The sequence below is a fragment of the Lonchura striata genome, chromosome 17 (assembly GCF_046129695.1).
Source record: "Lonchura striata isolate bLonStr1 chromosome 17, bLonStr1.mat, whole genome shotgun sequence".
NCBI classification, from domain to species: Eukaryota; Metazoa; Chordata; class Aves; order Passeriformes; family Estrildidae; genus Lonchura; species Lonchura striata.
The window spans coordinates 6,025,452-6,044,746 of record NC_134619.1 but is presented as its reverse complement, the minus strand read 5'-3'; the positions used below and the strand labels follow the sequence as shown (position 1 = coordinate 6,044,746).

At 43.0% G+C, this 19,295-nt stretch overlaps 2 protein-coding genes across 4 annotated transcripts in view; one reads left to right on the top strand and one right to left on the bottom strand.

The window, feature by feature from the left end:
* NKAIN4 (sodium/potassium transporting ATPase interacting 4) overlaps positions 1 to 2,574 on the top strand; it is a 51,381-nt gene extending 48,807 nt beyond the window's left edge. For all 3 annotated transcript variants that reach the window (XR_002465169.3, XM_021527254.3, XM_021527252.3), the window contains one exon: positions 236 to 2,574. Coding sequence is in view for 2 of the 3 variants with exons in the window: in XM_021527254.3 (XP_021382929.1) it covers positions 236 to 249 (14 nt within the window). In the remaining variant the exon portion in view is untranslated. The remainder of the gene's footprint in view (positions 1 to 235) is intronic.
* A 2,232-nt stretch (positions 2,575 to 4,806) lies between these two features.
* Positions 4,807 to 18,121, bottom strand: BIRC7 (baculoviral IAP repeat containing 7). The gene is made up of 8 exons (XM_077787072.1): positions 17,963 to 18,121; positions 10,204 to 10,732; positions 9,104 to 9,203; positions 7,857 to 7,938; positions 7,724 to 7,769; positions 6,610 to 6,828; positions 5,711 to 5,776; positions 4,807 to 5,221 (listed from the first exon to the last, which is right to left on the bottom strand). Exons 2-8 carry the CDS (start codon positions 10,721 to 10,723, stop codon positions 5,019 to 5,021), a joined length of 1,236 nt encoding a protein of 411 aa, XP_077643198.1. The 5' UTR covers positions 10,724 to 10,732; positions 17,963 to 18,121; the 3' UTR covers positions 4,807 to 5,018.
* Between the last annotated feature and the right edge of the window lie 1,174 nt (positions 18,122 to 19,295).

Below are 19,295 nucleotides of genomic sequence, written 5' to 3'. Positions count from 1 at the left end.
TATTCAGGTCTGACATATGCATTGCATTCTTTCCAGGCTTGAAGACTACTTAACCACATTACTTCTGAGCTCTCAATCCTATTCCTCATCTGTAGTAAATAATATTTAAAAGTCCAGAAGAGGAAAGAAAAAATTGTCCTCATTATTTCCACACCATTTCTGCCACATAAAGAAAGCAGTTGGGTACTTGCTCCACACTCACAGCCTGCCTTCACCTTTTTTCCCCCTTTTCCAGGCCTGCGTAAGTGAAGAGGAGCCAGAGGATGGATAAACCTTGCACTCCACCAAAGGTGCTGCAGGAAACAGTCCCCTGGGGCCTGGATCTTTGGCAAAGGAAATGCAGGATGGTGAACTCCACTCCGTTTTTTTGTTCCTTGTCTCCTTTTCAAACGCAATGAATGTACATCAAAGAACGGCCACACGGTTGGTTTTTAATCCTCCAAGTGCCCTGACGAACCTTTCCTACCACAGTCTGCTGGTACTGGCCCAGAAGTGGCACAGGCCTAAAGACCTCTGGCAGAGCAAGTTCACCAAGAGCCTCTCAAGAGCTGCAGTTCAAGTCGGAGCTGCTTCCTTGTGCCACGGATCCAGAAGAAGGAAGCACTGCCCAACACCCTGGGACATTTCATACCTTCTGTAGTTAGCGTCCTCCCCTTTTTCTGAACAGAGCCTAAATCCCCTAACACGACTTCACATCCTCCCTGCCTGTGTAAAATGAGGTGGGGGCTCTTTACACCCGAGTTACTTAGGCATTGTCGGGTTCCAAGTTAGAGATGAGAACTTCTCCCTCCTTTGTCCCCACCCAGCCAGGAGCCCTTGCTCGTTCTCTGTAGACATGGCAGCAGCTTTGTCCTGGAGCTCAGGGTGCTGTGGCCTGACTCCTGTAACGCTGAGCAGCTGGAAACTACGGCAGCCATCAGCTCTTCACTCAGCTTCACCCCGTTCCAACCAGCCCAGCCATGCTTGGAGCAGCTGTAGCTTACTCTGGGACTGCCCAGCTACGTTGAATTAACCCTGGTGTAGCTGAATCCTGCTGCAGGCCCTGGAAAAGCCCCAGTTCCTCATGGATCAGAGGTGCCTTCATCACCTACAGCCACGCCTATTCCATGGAAACAGCCTGCTGGAAGAGTCTCATTTGTGACAAGCTTTTTGTGGGGAGGGAAAGGGCTGAAGGGGAAATGCAAGTGTAATTAAGTTGCATTAATGAGCTGCAGCAGTTGATTAAAAAGAAGAACAAAACCAAGTCAGCTTTGTTAGCTGTGTCTCCCAGCATGTTACGTGTCAAAAGCAGAGGAGGAGCAGTTGTCAGCCAGCCCTGGTATTTTTGGGCTGGTACTTCAAGTGCTGTTGTAATTCATTATTGTCTTGCCTAATTTGTTTGGGATTACTTGGCATTTTTTGAGAAATGTTTTTCAGAAGGGTCAAGCTTGAAGCTATGCTAGGGAGAAGTGTGAGGGAAAAATTAAATAAAAAATAAAAACATTAAGTGCTAAATCAAAGACAGAATGATGCAGTTTTTTTGGTTTTTTTTTTTTTTTTTTTGTCTCATCCCACAGGGCCCAGGAAGCAAAATCCACTCTTATAAACCCAAATGTACATGCACTGAGAAAGTATTTTTTGCTTCTATTTCAGATAGCCAAACATCCCGAGTTCTGCTTGGGTGCAGCTGCAAGTAAAAATGTTGTTTTTTGTAGGGTGTTTTTTCCCTTATTTTAGGCACCAAAATCCACAGCTTCTCACTGTGCAAAACAGACAACTAGTTTCATCCTAGTTTAATACCTTAAAGAAAAAAGGTCAACCCTGACAGCTCTGCATGACAAAAGAGTAATAAGTAAGAGTAATAAGTACCTCCCTTATTAGTGATAGTGTCACTACTGAGTTAAAAATAGCAGTGAAACACAAGCTGCTCTCCATTTTGAGATCATACACAGCAGTGTGCACACACTTAGAATTCTTTCTCCACCTCTCCTTTATTCACTTTCTTTATGGATCACACACATTCCTGTCTGCCAACCTGATGGTCCCTGGAGAGGCAGAAAAACAAAAAGAGACAAAGAATACACAACCTCTATTCAATGAGATTTTCTCAGGAAAGTTTGCATTTGTTTGGGGCTTTGCAAATTAATCTTTCCTTTTCTCATTAAGCACTGACTTCACACATTTTAGGTTTAATATGGTTTCTTTTCCTCAGAGAGAGTATTATCAATCAGATACCAGCAGTCTTTGTCAGCCTTGTTTGGGAGCAATCAAAAATCAGCATAGATGGTGGAAAAAGCACAGTTTCAGCTCTGAATACCTGGAACATTTTACTGGTAATTTCAGGCAGCAATTCCTCTAGAAGGTAAAGGAGGGAATTTCTGGAATTGAGATCTATATGTTTTTAACACTACACCTCTCCAGCTGACCAAGCCTTGATGCCACTTTCACCAATTAAACTGATCAAAACTCATTACCAAGCACTCTAAAGAGATGAAGCATCAAACTCTGCATTTAACAGCATTGTCTCTTGGCTTTCATAGACACTAGTAAAGATGAATGAAATAAAAATGTGATGACTGAATCACTTCAGAACTACCCCTCAATTGCCTGTGTTCATTGTAGCATAAACCACCAATTAACCAGAAGTAAACACCAAGCCCATCTTCAGGTAAGCCTATAACAATGCAGTATCAGTGACTGCCATTCATCATAAGGAAAAAAAAAAATCAGTCTGAGAATAAACAAAGCTACCAAGGGTCATATTCCACACTTTATCTCCTCCAGGTTTTATTAGTAGAGTCATTCCTCCTCATGCCTTAAGAACTCCTCCCGTGGTCTGCTTGTGCTAGACCCACCCTGAGTCCCTCAAGGTGACAGTGCCCGTGCCCTGCGAGAGCAGGGACTGCCAGCCCATCCCACCCCAGCCCATCCCCAGCATTATCCAGGAGCAGCTGGAGGCGGTGGCTTCCCTTATCTCCAGTTTCGGAGTGCCCTCTGTTGGGGACAGACATCGCTGGAGATGCTTCTCCAAAAACAACGTGGCACCTGGTTCTGAAGGGCCATTTCCCCGCAGGAGATAAACCAGCTGCTCCCTTTCCCTGGGGTGGAAAAGCCATTCACCATTCCCACACTGCTCAGTAGGGTTAGCCCCAGAAATAGTTGGTGCAGCTCCAGCCTCGCTTAGGTTCCAGTCACACTCAGGTGAATTTGGAGGAAATAAGTGTTGCAGCACTGAGCTGGTGTTTTATCTTCTCAGATTACCATATCTATTTAAACTATGAGTTTCTGCTGTATTTATAGAGGCAAAGCAAAGCCAATGATACCTTGAATCCAGACAAGCCCTCATTTGGCATGGTGGTGACATTCTGTTCCCTGGGAAAGCTGCTGTCTGGCAGAGACACAACCAATTCCTCCAAGAGCTGTGGAGTTTAAACCAGCACTCAAGTTGTAATTTATGTCATCTTTGCCAATTACTCTGCTAATATTCCTTTCTTCTGAAGTCAGGGATGAAGAGAGCTGCCCTCTCATGGGATCCACAGATAACTGACACCTTCAAGTGACTCACAGGCAAGCCCTCAAGCTGTTTAGTAACCAGAGCTGGAACCAGAGAAGCACTTCCAGAACTGCAAAAAAAGAGCCACCTACCAAAACTCTGCAAAGACTTCCGATCAGAATTATTCTGCATTTGCAGAGTTTCATGTATCAGAGCCTTATTCTCCTTCATCCTTATCCCTTCTTTTGCAGTTTCAAAGAATTTTGAGGAGAAAAATTCTTCCCTGTGGGGGTGGTGGGGCCGTAGCACAGGGAAGCTGTGGCTGCCCCATCCATCCAAGGTGTCCCTGCCCATGGCAGGTGGTTGGAATGAGATGAGCTTTAAGGTCCCTTCCAACCAAACCATTCTAAGGCTCTATGATCCATGTGTTGGCTGTAAAATTCCAAAGGACACTAATGGATGGCAAGAACATCTGCTTGTCTTAGTTATGCCCACGTAGCACTGAAGGACAGAGGTGATTTACAGCCTGATGTCACTCCAACATCTTAGGACACCACCACACCATTCCCCCAGTAGGGAATTGTACTAGCATCAGATATTCAGACCTCCAAGTTAAATAAAGGAAATATTTTATTCCATTAAAAAGAACAGTTTAATTTTAAAAATGTACTTCCTTTTCCTTCACTTAACAAGGCATAGTGTGGATGAAACTTAATCTCTTTGGCTACATGATAGACTATTCCAAATTCTAATAAGAATCACCAATTTAGCCAGAAAAGAGATGTTCTAGTAAGGTATGTTTCCAGAGCAGTTTTCCACCAGGATAACACTCAACAGCCAGGGAAGAGCTCCATAAGAAGCTTCCAGGAGACCACCCAGTGACCCTGAGCACAGAGCCTTCCACCAGGGGAGGTCAGCTGAGGGCAGAGAGTTAGGCCAGACCTTTTCCACTTAGTTATGCAAATTTGAGTATAACTGAAATGTTTCATCAATTGTTGAAAATTGAACAAAAAGAGGAGAAAAAAAAGACAGCAAAAAGGGGAGAAAAAGGTAGATTCTCCCTCCCCAACAACACATTGTTGCTGAGTATTCTAGTCCCAATGGAATGCATTTTGTACAAAAAATACTCCAGTTTTCAATCAAACTTCCTGAAGGAATCACTAAAAGAACAATCTCTAGACAACTGTTAAGTGAGTGAGAAAGAACCAGAGAGTCTGCTGAAAACAGTCTTTGATTTCAGCACAGGGCAAAGATTCACTTGAGAACACAAAAATGTGGAGAAGGAGAATCTCTTGACAATAAAAACCTCATTTTGGAGGACAAAAGAACCCAGCAGAGTTTTCCTGGAGCAGTCCTAAAGCAAGAGTAGATAAAACCAGCAGTTCTTCCTAGAAACACTGTGCACAGGAGCCACATTTAGTGAGTTTTTACCCTTATGCCAAGCTACCCTGCAAATAAGATTGCGCCAGCAAACTATTGACTTATTTTCTCCCTCTGCTGAGTTGTGAGTTGTATGGACTTCTCTTCCCCTTGGGCGCACCACGGCTCAGGACATGAAGGCTCTCACACGGCCCTGGATGCCAGCCCTGCAGATGGGACACAGCCTCAAATTGAGGGCACATTCTTCACAAGCTACCAGGTGGCCACAGGGGACAAACACAACAGACACATCTTTGTCCATGCACACTTTGCACGTCCTCTCCTCTTGCAGGCGTCGGAGCTGCTCTTCTGTGCTCAGCTGAGACTCATCTTTACCAAAAAAAGGGGAAAAAAAAAAAACCAAACTGTTAGTGTTTTGTCACAGCTCCAAAGTGCCAGTTGTGACAGCTTAGGAAGTCACACAGCAACTTGCCCATTGTTTTGTTCAGAGACTGTGAAGATGGCAGAAATACCTCTCAAGCAAGCTTCATTTAAGCAGAAAAATTACAGCTGCTGTAGACTGGCTTATCTACACAAGGTTCAGCTTATTTACACTCACTGGACTGAGCAGGGACACAGATCAACAGCATTTACTCTGTTAATTATCCCCATAAACTGGATTTTTTTGTAACAGCTGCTCCGCAGGGGCACTCCAATCCCTGAATAAGGGTTCCTGTGCTCAAGTGCCACTCAAACTAGCACACAGTCCCCTTCAAAATTGAAAAAAATGAGTTAGTATAATGACTACTGATACTGTTATTCTAGAACTCCTCCCAATAATGCTTTAGCTCAATTCCCCACACTGCTAGCCCAGAGCACCTGATTCCTTCTGCCGCACAGATCGCATTTCTTGTCTTGATGTTCCAGTCTCTCTCTGAACAGCACCTGTACAACCAGAAAAGAAGATGGTATTCAATGCTACCTCCTTTATCCTTCTCCTGACAGTGCTGTGTGAAAAGAAAAAATAACCTGGGCCTCAGAAGCATTTGGTTAAAAATTTCTTATCTCAGCCTGGCATGGCTGATGTTCTTGTGGTGCTTCACAAGAACCTCTTTGCCAAGGTCTGTCTATCCACATCACGTTCTCTCCTCAAAGGTGTTCATCTACCACATCAGCTGGTCATTCCAGCTCCTTTGCTACTATTTAATCAAAATTTCAGTTTTGTGGAATTTTTTCCATGTTAGCTACAGAAATGGCAGACCATGCTGTGGAGGCAGGAGCTTTGGAACTGCATCGTCAAGTAAGCTTCACTTGGCAAACAGATAACACAAGACAGAAGTTAAAGAAAATATATATTACCCAGGCAAGAACTACAGCTATTTCTAAACAGGTTATTGATTCTAATTTTAAACAGGCTTGGAGTGATCATCCATCCTAGGAGCTTTGCTTCAGGCAACTGCCTCTGCCTGGATCAGCTGTGAATTTGCGCACGAGCCTGCACATCATGGAGTGCAGTTCCTGCAGGTCTGAGGGCAGCAGGAAACACCAAGGATATCCCCACCACAGCCCAGTGCAGGCAGATACAGCAACCACAGCTTCTCCAGGTTTCTTTAACTCAGACCCTCATTGCTCAGGCTCCTGAGGAAAGGCAGGCTTGAGGCATTACCCCTCAATCCAGCCTGGGCAGAGTGAAGGCAGACCCTCAGCACCCAGCAGTGCTCCAGGTGCAGTGAGAAGAGGTGAAACACCCCCTAAGCCCAGCTGTGAGTCAGGCCTACCTCTCCTTCCTCCTGCACTGCTGCTGGCCCCCCAGCCTGACTGCAGCAGGTCTGAAATCAGCTCAGACTCAGACAGGTAGAAAGTCCCAGTCAGCACAAATTTATTCTCTACCAGGTTGGCCACCCAGGTGGGGTCAAAGCCCATCTGCAGGACATTCTGCACTATGAAACTCTGATCCTCAGAAGGATGAGCCAACAATTTCCAGTTCCTCAGGGGATCTGTAAAGCAGTGAACAGGTACTTTATCAAAAAGGCAGAGCTTTGGGCAAAACGTGTGCCATTCCTTGAAGGTGTTCTACATAATATGGCATTAATATATCCTAGAACACTCCTCAAGCTATCCATTTAGCTAGATTAACTTCCACATTTATTTTTTAACTCAAATCATAATTCACAAGGAAATTAATCAAAGCTAATTTCACAAAAGATACTTATTTTGGATGGTTTATTTTACTTTATCAGTGAACAGTTTCCTGTGTTCAGCATCACTCCATAATCCTTATCTCTGTTTTCACATCCCAGAACAGACGCCTCAGAACTGCTTTCATGAGCATCAAGTAGAACATCCCAATTGAAGCCTACCTCAACCATTCAACAGTAACAACAGAAGTAGGAAATTCAGCTGGCAGTCACTTCAAAGGCTCAAGTCTTGCTTAAGCTTATGGGAGCCAAACTTCACCTAATTTACATTTCTGGGAACAACTGATAAATGGGAATAAATCCCAGGAACAACATTTTCATGAACATCTAGACCCTCTACTGTTCTCTGGTTTCTTATCAAGCATGTTTAAAATGTTGCAGTGAAGGGCTTTACAGACAGACATCAACAGCAAGAACATCAAAAGGTGAGTTAGGTAAGCACCCAAAACTCACATGATTATCCAAACTAGCTACATGTCTCTGGCTTTAGACTAAGAGGTCTCAAAATAACAAGTAATTTTGTTTCTTGAACTAGAGACCATTGCCTAAAACCAAAGCAAAACAACTTCTAGAATATCAAAACATCTCAGAAGCACTGCGTCTACAGAGAGCAGAGCAGCTGAGGTGGGCTGGTGGAACTCAGACTAGACCATGTTCACCAGAAGATAAAACACCATGGAATTACAGCACTGACCTTGGGAGGAAGAGGAGTCTTGCTCAGTCTGATCCCAGGAATGTCTCTGAAAATGATACAAAAAGAGAAGCACGTGTTCAAAACTTTCCCATCTACCAAACCTAACCCACTACACACAGTGTTCACGACTCACTGGAGCCAGCAGGGTGCCAGAAAATGTCGCCTGAACGCTGTTAACAAATTCTCTCCCCCTTGAATGCAGCAAAAATTCACACCTATGAGCAGAAAAGTTGAAATACATTAGTACAACATCTCCCAAGTGAAAGTAGCAGTTTGAAATTTAGAAGCAAAGAGTGTTATGGGCAATGAGCAAACCTCTATATAGCCATTAAAGACAGGGTAATCAGGTGTTTCACCTGCCCACCTCTTGCACAAAGGCTGACAGCAATAGGATCATGATCCCTCCCTTTTAACTCAGTCTTCATTTTGGCCCAAGATGAGCTTGGTTGGAATATGCTTTAGCAAAGACCACGGGACAGTGATGGGAGAGCAGTTCACAGAAAGAAACAAGAACTGCTGCAGAACCCCAAGGCTTACAACGTTTGTCTCACCACGCTCCAAGAGTTGTGTGCTGGGCAGCGAGGGAAGGGAGGAATGAGTGTCCCCAGGTGAGCTCTGCAATCCCAGTTACCTGATGGTCCAGCACGGGGACAGGTGGAGGTGACACGGGGCTTGGGTGTCCCAAAACAGGTTCGCCAATTGGAGAAAATGGAACCCAAGACCAACTTGGGAGGGCAAGCAGAAGGTTTTATAGAGAAACACAGGAGGAGGGGTGTAGGAACAATAACCAATGAGGGTAGAATTGGGGAGGGGTCTAAGGCAGGACTAACAGATCATAAACCTATTGGGAAATAGGGGAGTGGAATAAGACAAAGTAACAAATAGGGTGTCAAGTGTAACTAAATGGACAGGGAACACTCTCGAAGAAGGGGAGGTGACTAGAAGGAGTGACAGGGAATGTTCTAGGGAAAGAGGCAGGAAAGGAAGGATTGACAACTTGGAGAGGGAAGAGCTTGGGAAGACTGACAACTGGGGAGGGGAGGAGATTAGGGAGGAGGGAAATAAACAAACATTGAACGAACATCAATTTAAGGAAAAAACACACCACCACGTTACAATACATTACTCCTACTCTGAGGTACAAAAAGAAATGAAAGCTCTTTGTTGCCAAAGAAAGTTATTTATTGAACTCTTAGATGGTGAACTCCAGGTGAAATTAGAGAATCTCAGGTCTGAACTGTGCCATTCCACCTAAGCTTTTACATTTTATTTTGCTTTTAAGGTGAGAGGATATAAATATTGCTATCATATGAAAGAAAAGTATCAGTGCGAAATGCATGACCTATCTTTTGGGGTATTTGTTAAGCAAGACTGACTTACTCTGGGTACCATTTGGCATGTTCCCTCCAAGGATCATCTCCAAAGGACCAGCTCCTCACGCCTCCATCACAGTAAAAACACCTCACTACATCTCCTCGTCCTGAAAGGGAGATCAAGAGATTGTTTGACACCTGAGACACTATATGCCCTACACGAACCCTGGGTGAGACTTGGCACAAAACACAGGCTTTGGACAGGAGAGATGAACACATGACAATTTACTAACAGTGCACATTGTAGAGGGGCAGGAATTCAGTCTGAGCTCCCAGAGCTGGCTGAGAGGATTCCAGAAGGGGATCACAAGCTAACAGGCAGCATCCATGGCAGCAGCTGAGCTGCCATGCACAACCCCCCCAGCCAATCCCCCTGCCTGCCTCTGCAGCAGAGCTGTAATTAGTTACACCTATGAACACACTGTGCTCACTAACCACAATCTGCCATAGTGCAAATATTTCCCCTGGCTGGTCAATTCAGAGGACTATTTCTTCAAACCTGTTACCTAACCAGCAAAGCATTTTCAAAGGGAAAGAACAGCATTTTATTGATATTCACATGCATGCGATTACAAGAAATATTGCCAATTTTCTGCAACAAAAAAAGGTCTCTGATTTCTGTATTTCAAACAAAGAGTCCCTAGAGAAACAAGCCACAGCAACAGCCAGAGGGGCTGGTGCCATACAGCTGTCACTCAGGTTTGGGGTTTTGAGAAGGAAAGGCTTCAGTGCAAGACACAGCCTATCCGCAACATGACACACCAAGCAAGCTCCTCAAGTCCTTTTAGAAGTGCAAGGAATAAATACACCCAATGGATCTTAAAGCACAGACTTTTCTGTCTGTAAAACATCTGTTTAAAACACATCACCTTTTCCTCTCCTGCTGGCAAGGAGGTGTTTACTCATGGACCCCTCAGTACCCAAAGAGGAGTTAAATGTTGGAACAAATTCTGCACAAGCAGCAAGAGAAACAGCACAGACAGAAGGAAGGACATGGTTTTTAACCACAATACACATACACACAGGTATTTGTAAGAACAACAAAACAGTGAAACTTTCAAAAGTTCACTTGAATAAGAGTTAAGGACATTTCCCCAGAGTACCTACCTGTGTAAAAGAACCCTGCTCTAGCCAGTTGCTCTGGATGCATGCTGGAATTTTGTGGCCAGTTCTCAAACGTAGACAGCCTCATCTCCTCTGTCACCATCTCGGGGTACTCTGGCTCATTGGGCTGGGCTGTCTCCTCACTGACTATCCCCTGCAAGACACTCAGGAACTGCCCATCCACAGTGTCAAAGATCTCCTGCAGGGACAGCATCTCCTGGTTCCCAACATCCTCACCAGAGAGGTATTTACAGGAAGGGAAGAAACGCAGGTGCTCTATCATGGGGCAATCACCAGGTCTCCAGTCCTTCAGGATACCACCACAGCAGAAACACTGCACTTCATCCCCGGGGCCCAGGTAGAAAAATCCAGCCTCCACCAGATCTCGGGCAGACACAGGGGCAGTGCGGGGCCACTGCTGGAAAGTTCTGAGCCTCCTGGCCATGCTCCTCATGCTGGCCTCGAAGAGGTGGCGGCGAGCAGCCCTGGGCTCGGGCGGCTGGGCTGGTGCCGTGTCCCCCATGGCCGCGCTCTGCAAGAGAGGAGGAGAGCCCAGAGCGCTCAGCTGCGCTCCCAGCCCCGGGCAGCGCTCACCCTGCTGCATTATTCCTCATCCCCGTGCACATTCCAGAAAGCTCCTGCTCCCAACAAAGCCCAGCTTGGTTCAGAAGCCCAGACACAGATTGCGTTTCTGTGCTTTGCTGTTGAACTTTCGCTGAGCCTGCGCTGGTGTCCCACGGGAAGAGTCCAGTGCTTTCCAAGGCCCTCTGCCAATTCACAGGAAAGATGGAACAGAGAGGGGAGGGCAAAACCTGTGCTGCCTCCCAGCCAGCCTTTGGCATCTGATCTGCAGATAAATCCCCAGCCATTTTGTACGCCTTTAAACTAGCATGAAAAAGGCTCTGCTTTTTATTCCCTAAACCAGGCGTGTCATAACAAAACAGAGCAGCCACACCCAAACAAATAACATCTCCAACTCCCATTTACAGCCACACACCGCACAAAATATCACATTTCTCATGTTTTTATCATCATGATTATTAAGCAGTGATCATCTAGAAATAGCTCTATAAAAGACAGCTTTTCCAAGCCATGGCCTAAAATAATTAGGTACAGTTTCTATGAGGTGGTGCCCTTAAATCGAGGATTTTATAGTTTTTGTCACATTCTACCTGTGCTACGTCTGTGCAAGAGGAAGAGCAAAAGTGAATAAGCTCCCAAGTGCTTGATTCTCTAAATTCTCACCCTGCTTAAGGTAACAGTCCCTCCCTAGGTAATTAAGCTGCACTGCAACTCAGCCACTACTTCCAACATTTTCCCTATGGCTGGCATAGACACTTTCAAAATGCCCTACAACAACACAACTGAGAACCAGGAACAATTTAATTCATTTGGAGAGAAGTCTCTACAAAATGCAACTAAGTAAAAGGTGCAATTAACCCCCTATTTTAAAATTAAGGGCCCTCCAAATTCCCTCCCCCCCCAGCTCAATAAGCGAGTTCAACTCGAGGAAGTGTAACTTCCTATTTACTGGTTATCAGGGTTAAGCATTATTAGAATACAGCCCCCAAAATGTCACACAGGAAAATGTTAAATCAAAGGGAAAAAATATAAATACACATTTTTAAAAAGTACCATTTTTTGAGGCTGGTACAGCACATTAAAATGATAGATAACTACAGCAGCGCACAATAAAATACAAATAAGTGGAGACCACAGATGCAGCAGTTGCTCTGCAGCAAACACCATCACAGACTCTGAAGAGGCATAAGAAACACTTGGGCTATTAGCATCTCTGAAGAACTGTTTCTCTAAATTTAAAGCTGTAGCACATTTAGCGAGGAAAAAAAGCTTACAGGTCATTTTAGTCACAAAACCCATAGCTATCCTCCATAGGTGTTATACATTTAGTGAGATTTTTAAAAGCACAATCAAACTTATTCAACCACATGCCTCTCATAATAAAATGCAGCAAGGAAAAGAAAGTTGATTAGCAACCAGAATTCCCTTCTATAAAGACAGGGACAGAAACAAGGCCTGGAAGAAAAGGCTGTAGAAGTCTCTTTCAGAAACTGTGCTTTATTTAATGCAATAAAGAAGCTACTCAAGAACTATGTCACTGGTATAAGGAGAAGTCCATAGAGGCTTTGAGGCCATCAGTCCCTGAAGCCCAGCAGATTCTGCAAGCTAAGCAGACTGAGGAGAGACAGATTGTTTGCCTTCACAGCAGATTTTGCTCCCAGAAGACAGAAGCTTGTTCATCAGGCACAGCCCCACAATCCATGCTGCTCTCATCTTGAGCCTTAACAAAGCAAAAGCTGTAACTCTTAACCTACAACAAATTTTGGGTTTCACAGAAATGATGGCCAGATTATCTTAGCCTTCCTCCACCTAGAAAGCACTTGAGAGCAAGCTTCACAGGTTTTGCTTTCTGTCTTCACAAAGAAAACTATTTCTTCCACAAAAGACTTTTTTTAATAAGAGGTGCAAGCATAAGAGAACAACTATATTTATATTCTGCTTATTAAGAAGGCCATTATGGTTTTCCTTCATATTCACATACTCTGCAGAAGATTCATTAACTCTGCTAATTAGACTCCCCAAACCAAATTAAAATTTTAAATAGCTATAACACCACTAAAAACCAAAATTCCACCAAAAGCCACTACTTACATAGGAATACAAAGCCACAACAACATTAACACTCATACCGACAATTAACACAATAAAAATATCCCTTAAAATAAACCCCAAATTTACCTGAAACATATTAACTAAACCCCAGAAAGCTTCCATAATTTAAATCTCTCTCAACACCAAAACTTCACACAAAAATCCTCTCTCCTCAGAGGTCTCCCCCAAAGCAGAAACACTCCCAAGGAGTAAGTGAGCCCACCTGCCTCAGAAGCCATTTATAATGCTTAGTAGCCCCCAATTGGTTGGGATGGGCTGAAGTTCTCTATTGGCTAATGAGTCCAAGCTTCATCTTTATAAAAAGTAGTCACAAGGCAAAGTTAAGCTCAAATTTCATCCAGAAAATCTTGTTAAAGCCTAGTCTAGTGCCAGGTGTGACATCCTGACTCCTATGATGTAATGGCTGTCACATCCCTAGTTTGCTGTGACTCTATAAACAGTATTTCTGCATCTTTATCAGCTTGTTTTCACATGTGTTTTGCACCTTACATTTCTTAAGAAAATGTACTGTAAAATTAGCAGATAAATAGCAACAAGAATTTTCTCCAGACAGCTTGAACAGATTGCATTGCCTTTACTTTGAGAATCAAGTCTTTTTCTCCACTTGCATCTTCGCAACTTGAAATCCTCCTGTTCCTTTGCCTTCCTGTGGTCACAATTCCACAAAATGGAAGATTTTAAGGATAATTTTGAAAGGTGCAATTACTTGAAAATGTGTTTTCCTTTACCACTGCCTGAGAAGATGCATAAATCTACTTGTAAACTCTTGAATTATTAGTTCTCCGTGTAAACATAAGAACACAGGTGGTTCATGTTTCTTAGAAATGATAAATGAGCATTTTGCTTTTAATAAAAAGGTCCAGAGTCTTTTTTTTTTTTTTTTTTTTTACAGGCAAGCCCATACAATTGTTCTCATTATAAAAAAGTGTTGGGTTTTTTGCTAATTAAATATTTGTTAATGAAAGCCCCTGAGCAGTAGAGGGCAGTGCTTTTATATGACATTTACAGAATGTTGTAACAAGAGAATGAAGGTCCTTAGTGAATTTCTTTGTAATAAAATACATATAACGATAATTGCATGTTATCTTGCACTCTGTGGGTCCTGTCCTTTCTAAGTCTATGCTGATTTTTGAAGAATGCATCCTAAAAATCCAAAGGTCAGAGTTATCAAAATCCCTCCTGCAGAGGCTGCTTGGGGTCTGCTGATGGCTTGTAGCAAATCACCTGTTAATCAATAAGAGTGATTGATAATTCTGATTTTATAAAGCATTTTACAAATAATGATCTAATTTTCTACTGCTTGTAACCACCTGGCTTCTCAAAGTTGTGCACAATTCCACCTGTTTTAGGAGAAGCTCCAGCCTGATTGTTAAAGAGAGAAAAGCTGTATAAATCTCAGAGGAGCTCAAAAAACAGCTTCTAAGTTGACAACATTGGTCTGTTTCTGGCAGTGATTATTTGTTTTGGCTTTTTTTTTTTCCTTGTATACATAACATTCTTCCATCATAAAAACTTCAGGACAGGTTTAAGGTTGATTATCTGTGGGGATTCACTCATGTGGTTTTGGGGGCAACATTTCACCAGAAGCTGAGGAGGACCAGTGAGATGACAGTAGCAGAAGTAGCATAAATGACTCCAAGTGTGGTGCTGAGAGCAAGTAAAAACAAGTCACCATGTATAAATGATAGGGGCTTATTTTAGCACATCAAAATTTGGAAAGCAAATAACATATTCAGTAATCTGTTGTATGCAACTTATACTGATCTTTTTTAGCAAGTCATGCATTTCCAGTTTCTTTTCAGAGCATTAAGATGCCCTACTGAACTTCTGAATGCTTCATAAAATGAGGAGTGTCATGAGCTAGTGATAAACAAATGTGGGAATCAGTAAACATCAATCAGGAGTCCAGGACAGATCAGTGATAATGATCAACAGTGCCATCACTAGACAGTGATTGGAAACACTCGATGAAGAAAGGAATATAAACATAATTAATCAAAAATCTGCTTGCTATTATCAACCTGATTCAGAAGGAAAACAATCAATACATACAAGGGCCAGAGTATATCTGGAGGCAGCATAATAAAAAGCTTGAAAGCACTGAAGTGACTGGAGGCCCTGGAAAAACTCCAGCAGAATTCATCTCCACCCTGGAGGTGCTACACAGCTGTAAGAGGCTGAAGCTGTTCTGTGTGGCATAGCTTGAGACTATTGTGCTTTCATCAATAAATTAAGAGTTTACTGAGGAAAGAGGCTTTTATAACAGGAGGGAAAAAAGGTATCAGTTGGCACTGGTGAAGAAATGAAGAGGCTGGAACACAAAAGGAGACACCATAGCTTGTCACTTCAACTGATGAGTAAAAGGACTGGGTATCGAGCAAATTTATGGCATCATTCCCATTCCCACTTGCTCAGATGTTAGCCACTATTAAGAGGTGGATCCATTTTTCAGAATAAAGCATTCAGACCCTGAGATGTAACTGCTTTGCAGCCTGAAGCAGAGTAGACAAAATCATTATAGCTGAAGGCCTAGGCACAGATGACTGCTGCTGTTTCTCCATTTAGGGGCTCTCTTCTCCTCTTCTGGCTGCCTCTTCCTGGCATGCTGTCCATGCTGTCCTCCCCCTTCCTTCTCCTGAAGGTCCTGCTGCTCTGGTCCTGCAGGGCAGCACCTGCACTGCTGCTCTGGTCCTGCAGGGCAGGAATTGCACTGCTGCTCTGGTCCTGCAGAGAAGGACTTGCACTGCTGCTCTCTGGGGAGCTCCTGCCACAGGAACACCCGGGAGGAGCCCATCTGCTCAGCTGCCTCCCAGGGCAGCCCCGAAGGACCAAAGCACATCTGGGTGTTGATACGCAGCTCCACAGCATCCCTAAAACAAATCTTGCAGACAGCAAACAGGATCCAACTCAGTGGATAGTGACAAAGCACTCTGAAAAGTGACTGAGGACAAACACAAAGCCATTTCCTCAGGGCAGGGCAAAGCTCAGAAGCCTCACTTTGCTGTCTCATGCAGCTCAAGTTTTTCTTTTCCCATAAGAAGTTCTGCCATACATCTACAGTGATCTTCTCTGTCTATCAACATCTTCCTCACTGCACTTCCCTTGGGCCCTTTTCAATAATAACAAAAAAAAAAAATTAACACATTAATAAATATAAATGGTTTATTTTTCCACACGCTAAGAATCATTCATTCAGGAAGCCTGGAAAATGTTGCTATGAAGTAAATAATAGAATCCCAGAATGGTTTGGGTTGGGACCTTGAAGTTCATCTCATTCCACCCCCTGCCATGGGCAGGGACACCTTCCACTGTCCCAGATTGCTCCAAACCCTGTCCAACCTGGCCTTGGAAACTTCCAGGGATGGGGCAGCCACAGCTTCACTGGGTAATCTGTGCCAGGGCCTCAGCACCATTTGAGTAAATAACTTCTTCCTAATATCAAACTTAAACCGCTTCTCTTTTAGTTTAAAGTCGTTCTCCCTTATCCTGTCACTGCATGCTCTTGTAAAAAGTACATTTACTATACATAGGGACTGCTGGAACTAACACACAGATGAGTAACAAATACCTGTGTTGTGAAGTGATTTCCTAGGGATTCAAATCTATTCATCTCCTGCCCTAATTCTTTCCCCTGGCCCCCATTACTATGGCATTTGATTGCCTCAAAACTTTAGGTATTGTAATAGTTAGGAATAGCTAAATGTAGCTTGCAACATGATTCATAAAAGTACTTCAAATCAAATCCTATTAATATCTCAGCCCACAGAACAGAACACAGTACATATGAAAAGGAAAATCTGCAAAGCACATCAGATACTCAAAAAAATCAGTAGAGGAACAGGCCTTAAAATCTAAAGAACTTCATGGTTTCAGTGTCCAGCCTATTATAAAAAATATTCCTGCTATTGAAGAGTGGGTTGGCCACTGTTCACTTCTTTTTCAAAGGAAAGTGTTTGTAGAAAATAGCTTCTCTTTTATTTTTCTAAATGTCTTTTGAAGCTGAAAAATATGAGTTTCTTTTTCAAAGATTACTTTTTCTCTTTATTCAGTTTTCTAGCCCTTCTTGCCCCTGACAGTGGACCCAATAATCACGAGGGGAAAAAAAAAAAGAAATGTAGAGTAACCCCAAACCCTATCCATTATTTGTTTTCTTTTTTTGTTTCCCATAACATTCTGAATACTTGAAAAAAAATCTGTAAAAATTCTCTGCTGCTGCAAATTGAACAAACTATTTTCAGTTTTCAGCAGATCAACAATCCAGTGATCCAAAGAGCATGCAGAGTGCTCAGAAGCCTGAGCAGCAGCAAAGGGATTGAGAATGCAAATTAAAATTTGAGGAGGAAAACTGTGAGTATGGAAAATATAAATTATATTATCTTGATTTTTTCCTTCTTAAGTAGCATCTGTAGGTTTCTCCAAAGATGAATCACAGCTCTTCCTCTCCCTCTGGCTGACCTTGATAATTTCCCAATTCCTTCTGGTTCTGACATGCAGGAGCCTCACATTTGGGCTCTATTCCTTTCACCTACTTCAAGCCAGGAGGTAGAGAAGCAGAAGAACTGGAGCCTTATGTAAACTGAGTGGTATTGCAACTCTAAATTATTCATTTATAAATCTAACAGCTCAGAAGAGATCCTTGCCCACTTGTGGCCACAGTTCCACCATTCAGCCATTGAATTACCTGTAAAGAAGAATTTGTCAGGGATTGTTGTGATTCTAATGGAGCTCATCCTACTTTATAATTGGCAGAAAATCAGCCATCAAGAATCACAGAACATCTGATTTTCCAATTAAATCCTGCTATACTTTGGACTGTGTTTTTATTGCAGAGAATGTGCCTGGCTGCCTGAATATTGCTTGGGCAACAAGCAGAAAGATCTATTCTCGAGCTATTCACATTACAATTATCTGCTTTTCTCCATGCAAATTGGCTTGGAATTAATTTATTTTGTCCCTGTATCAATAATCAATAGGAAGACTGAAAGATGAGGAAGAAAAACAACAAAGCAACCTGAAGTCACTGCAAAGAGATGAAGGAAAAAATGCATAACAAAGAAACCAGACTGACCTTACAATTTAATAGAAACCCCACCACAGCAGCAAGAAGGAGTTGCCAAGGATGAAGATCAAGAGGGAGACAGGGGAGAGTTCCTGTGCTCAGTCATTGCTCCACTGAGCTCCTTGCCACAGCTTTCCAAGGATTTTGTCTTGCAGGGAACAGCATGTGTGATGCTGATGTCAGATGGGATCTGTTCACAGGCCACACTCTTTGCATATGATTTCCCTCCTCATGTTTTCACAAACAATGTGTCAGTGACATGAGAAACAGGAGAGGAGAACAGCTACAATTTCTCTGTGTGTCTGCTTTTATTTTTCACCCTAAAATGATGGAAGTGAATGCTGGGTCCTTGGTTTGGGAACATTCCGCAGGGGTGTAGGGTGCAGGAGGGACATGATTCCATTATGGCAATATTTGATTTTCTTCCATGCTCATAACAGAGAGGGCTGCATAAAATTCCTGTAAAACCTGAATTAAAAACTAATAATAAAAACACTAACACAAATATGCTGTAGTTTACACATGAACTCTTCTGAGATTTCAGAGTGCGTTAGCAAAGGAAGACAAAGATAAGTACAACTTTTTCTTAAACTAGAAGAACACATTTCATTCAACTAAGAGAGAACCAAACCCCATGTTTCCCCCTGGGTTACTTGTTACCCTCCAAGAGTATCCTAAGTTATATAATATATATATAAATATGAATATTGCTTTATCCATATCCTTCAGCTGAGACTTTTCATCTTACTGGTTTTATCTCTAAAAGACTACGCACTTCTCAATGGATAGACAAGATCATTCATAGCATTACCAGGAAGAAAAAAAAATTTCCAAATGCAACAGAAAAAAAAAAATATTCCCACAAAGACTTAGACGTGTGCATGCATGTAAGTATGTGATATGCTGCCGTTGGGTCTAACCTAACAGGTACAGCCTAAGAGCCCCCTGTGCGTTGGGATGCTGAAGCAGAGAGAGCTTTAACATTCTGCCCACATGCTCTCCTGGCAGGATGATTCATAGTCACATCGTTTCTATATCGAGATGTGAACATACACAATCACATGGACTTCGGAGCAGTGCCCATCACCCAGGCACCCAGCCTTTCCCTTCTCCTTCTGCACACGTGTTCCTCTCTCCAGCCATGCTGATCACTTTCTTTTTAGTCCTGTTTCTTGAAGCTCTGCTCTTTGGACAGACTTCCCAGCTCTCTCAGGGAGTGCCCACAGCAGGGATTTACTGATTTGCTCCATAATTACACTGAAGGCAAACAGAATTGGAACAGGCCACCTTGGACAGGGCTTGGAGCAACCTGGTCGAGTGGGAGCTGTCCCTGCCCACAGCA

What these genes read in the sequence shown, in the direction of transcription:
- BIRC7 (XM_077787072.1), bottom strand. Translation starts at nt 10,723, where the DNA reads ATGGGGGACACGGCACCAGCCCAGCCGCCCGAGCCCAGGGCTGCTCGC. An exon ending in CTGGCACCCTGCTGGCTCCA is followed by an intron (nt 7,770 to 7,856) that starts GTGAGTCGTGAA and finishes TATCATTTTCAG; the next exon opens with AGACATTCCTGGGATCAGAC. An exon ending in CAGTGCAGGAGGAAGGAGAG is followed by an intron (nt 5,777 to 6,609) that starts GTAGGCCTGACT and finishes CTGGTTGTACAG; the next exon opens with GTGCTGTTCAGAGAGAGACT.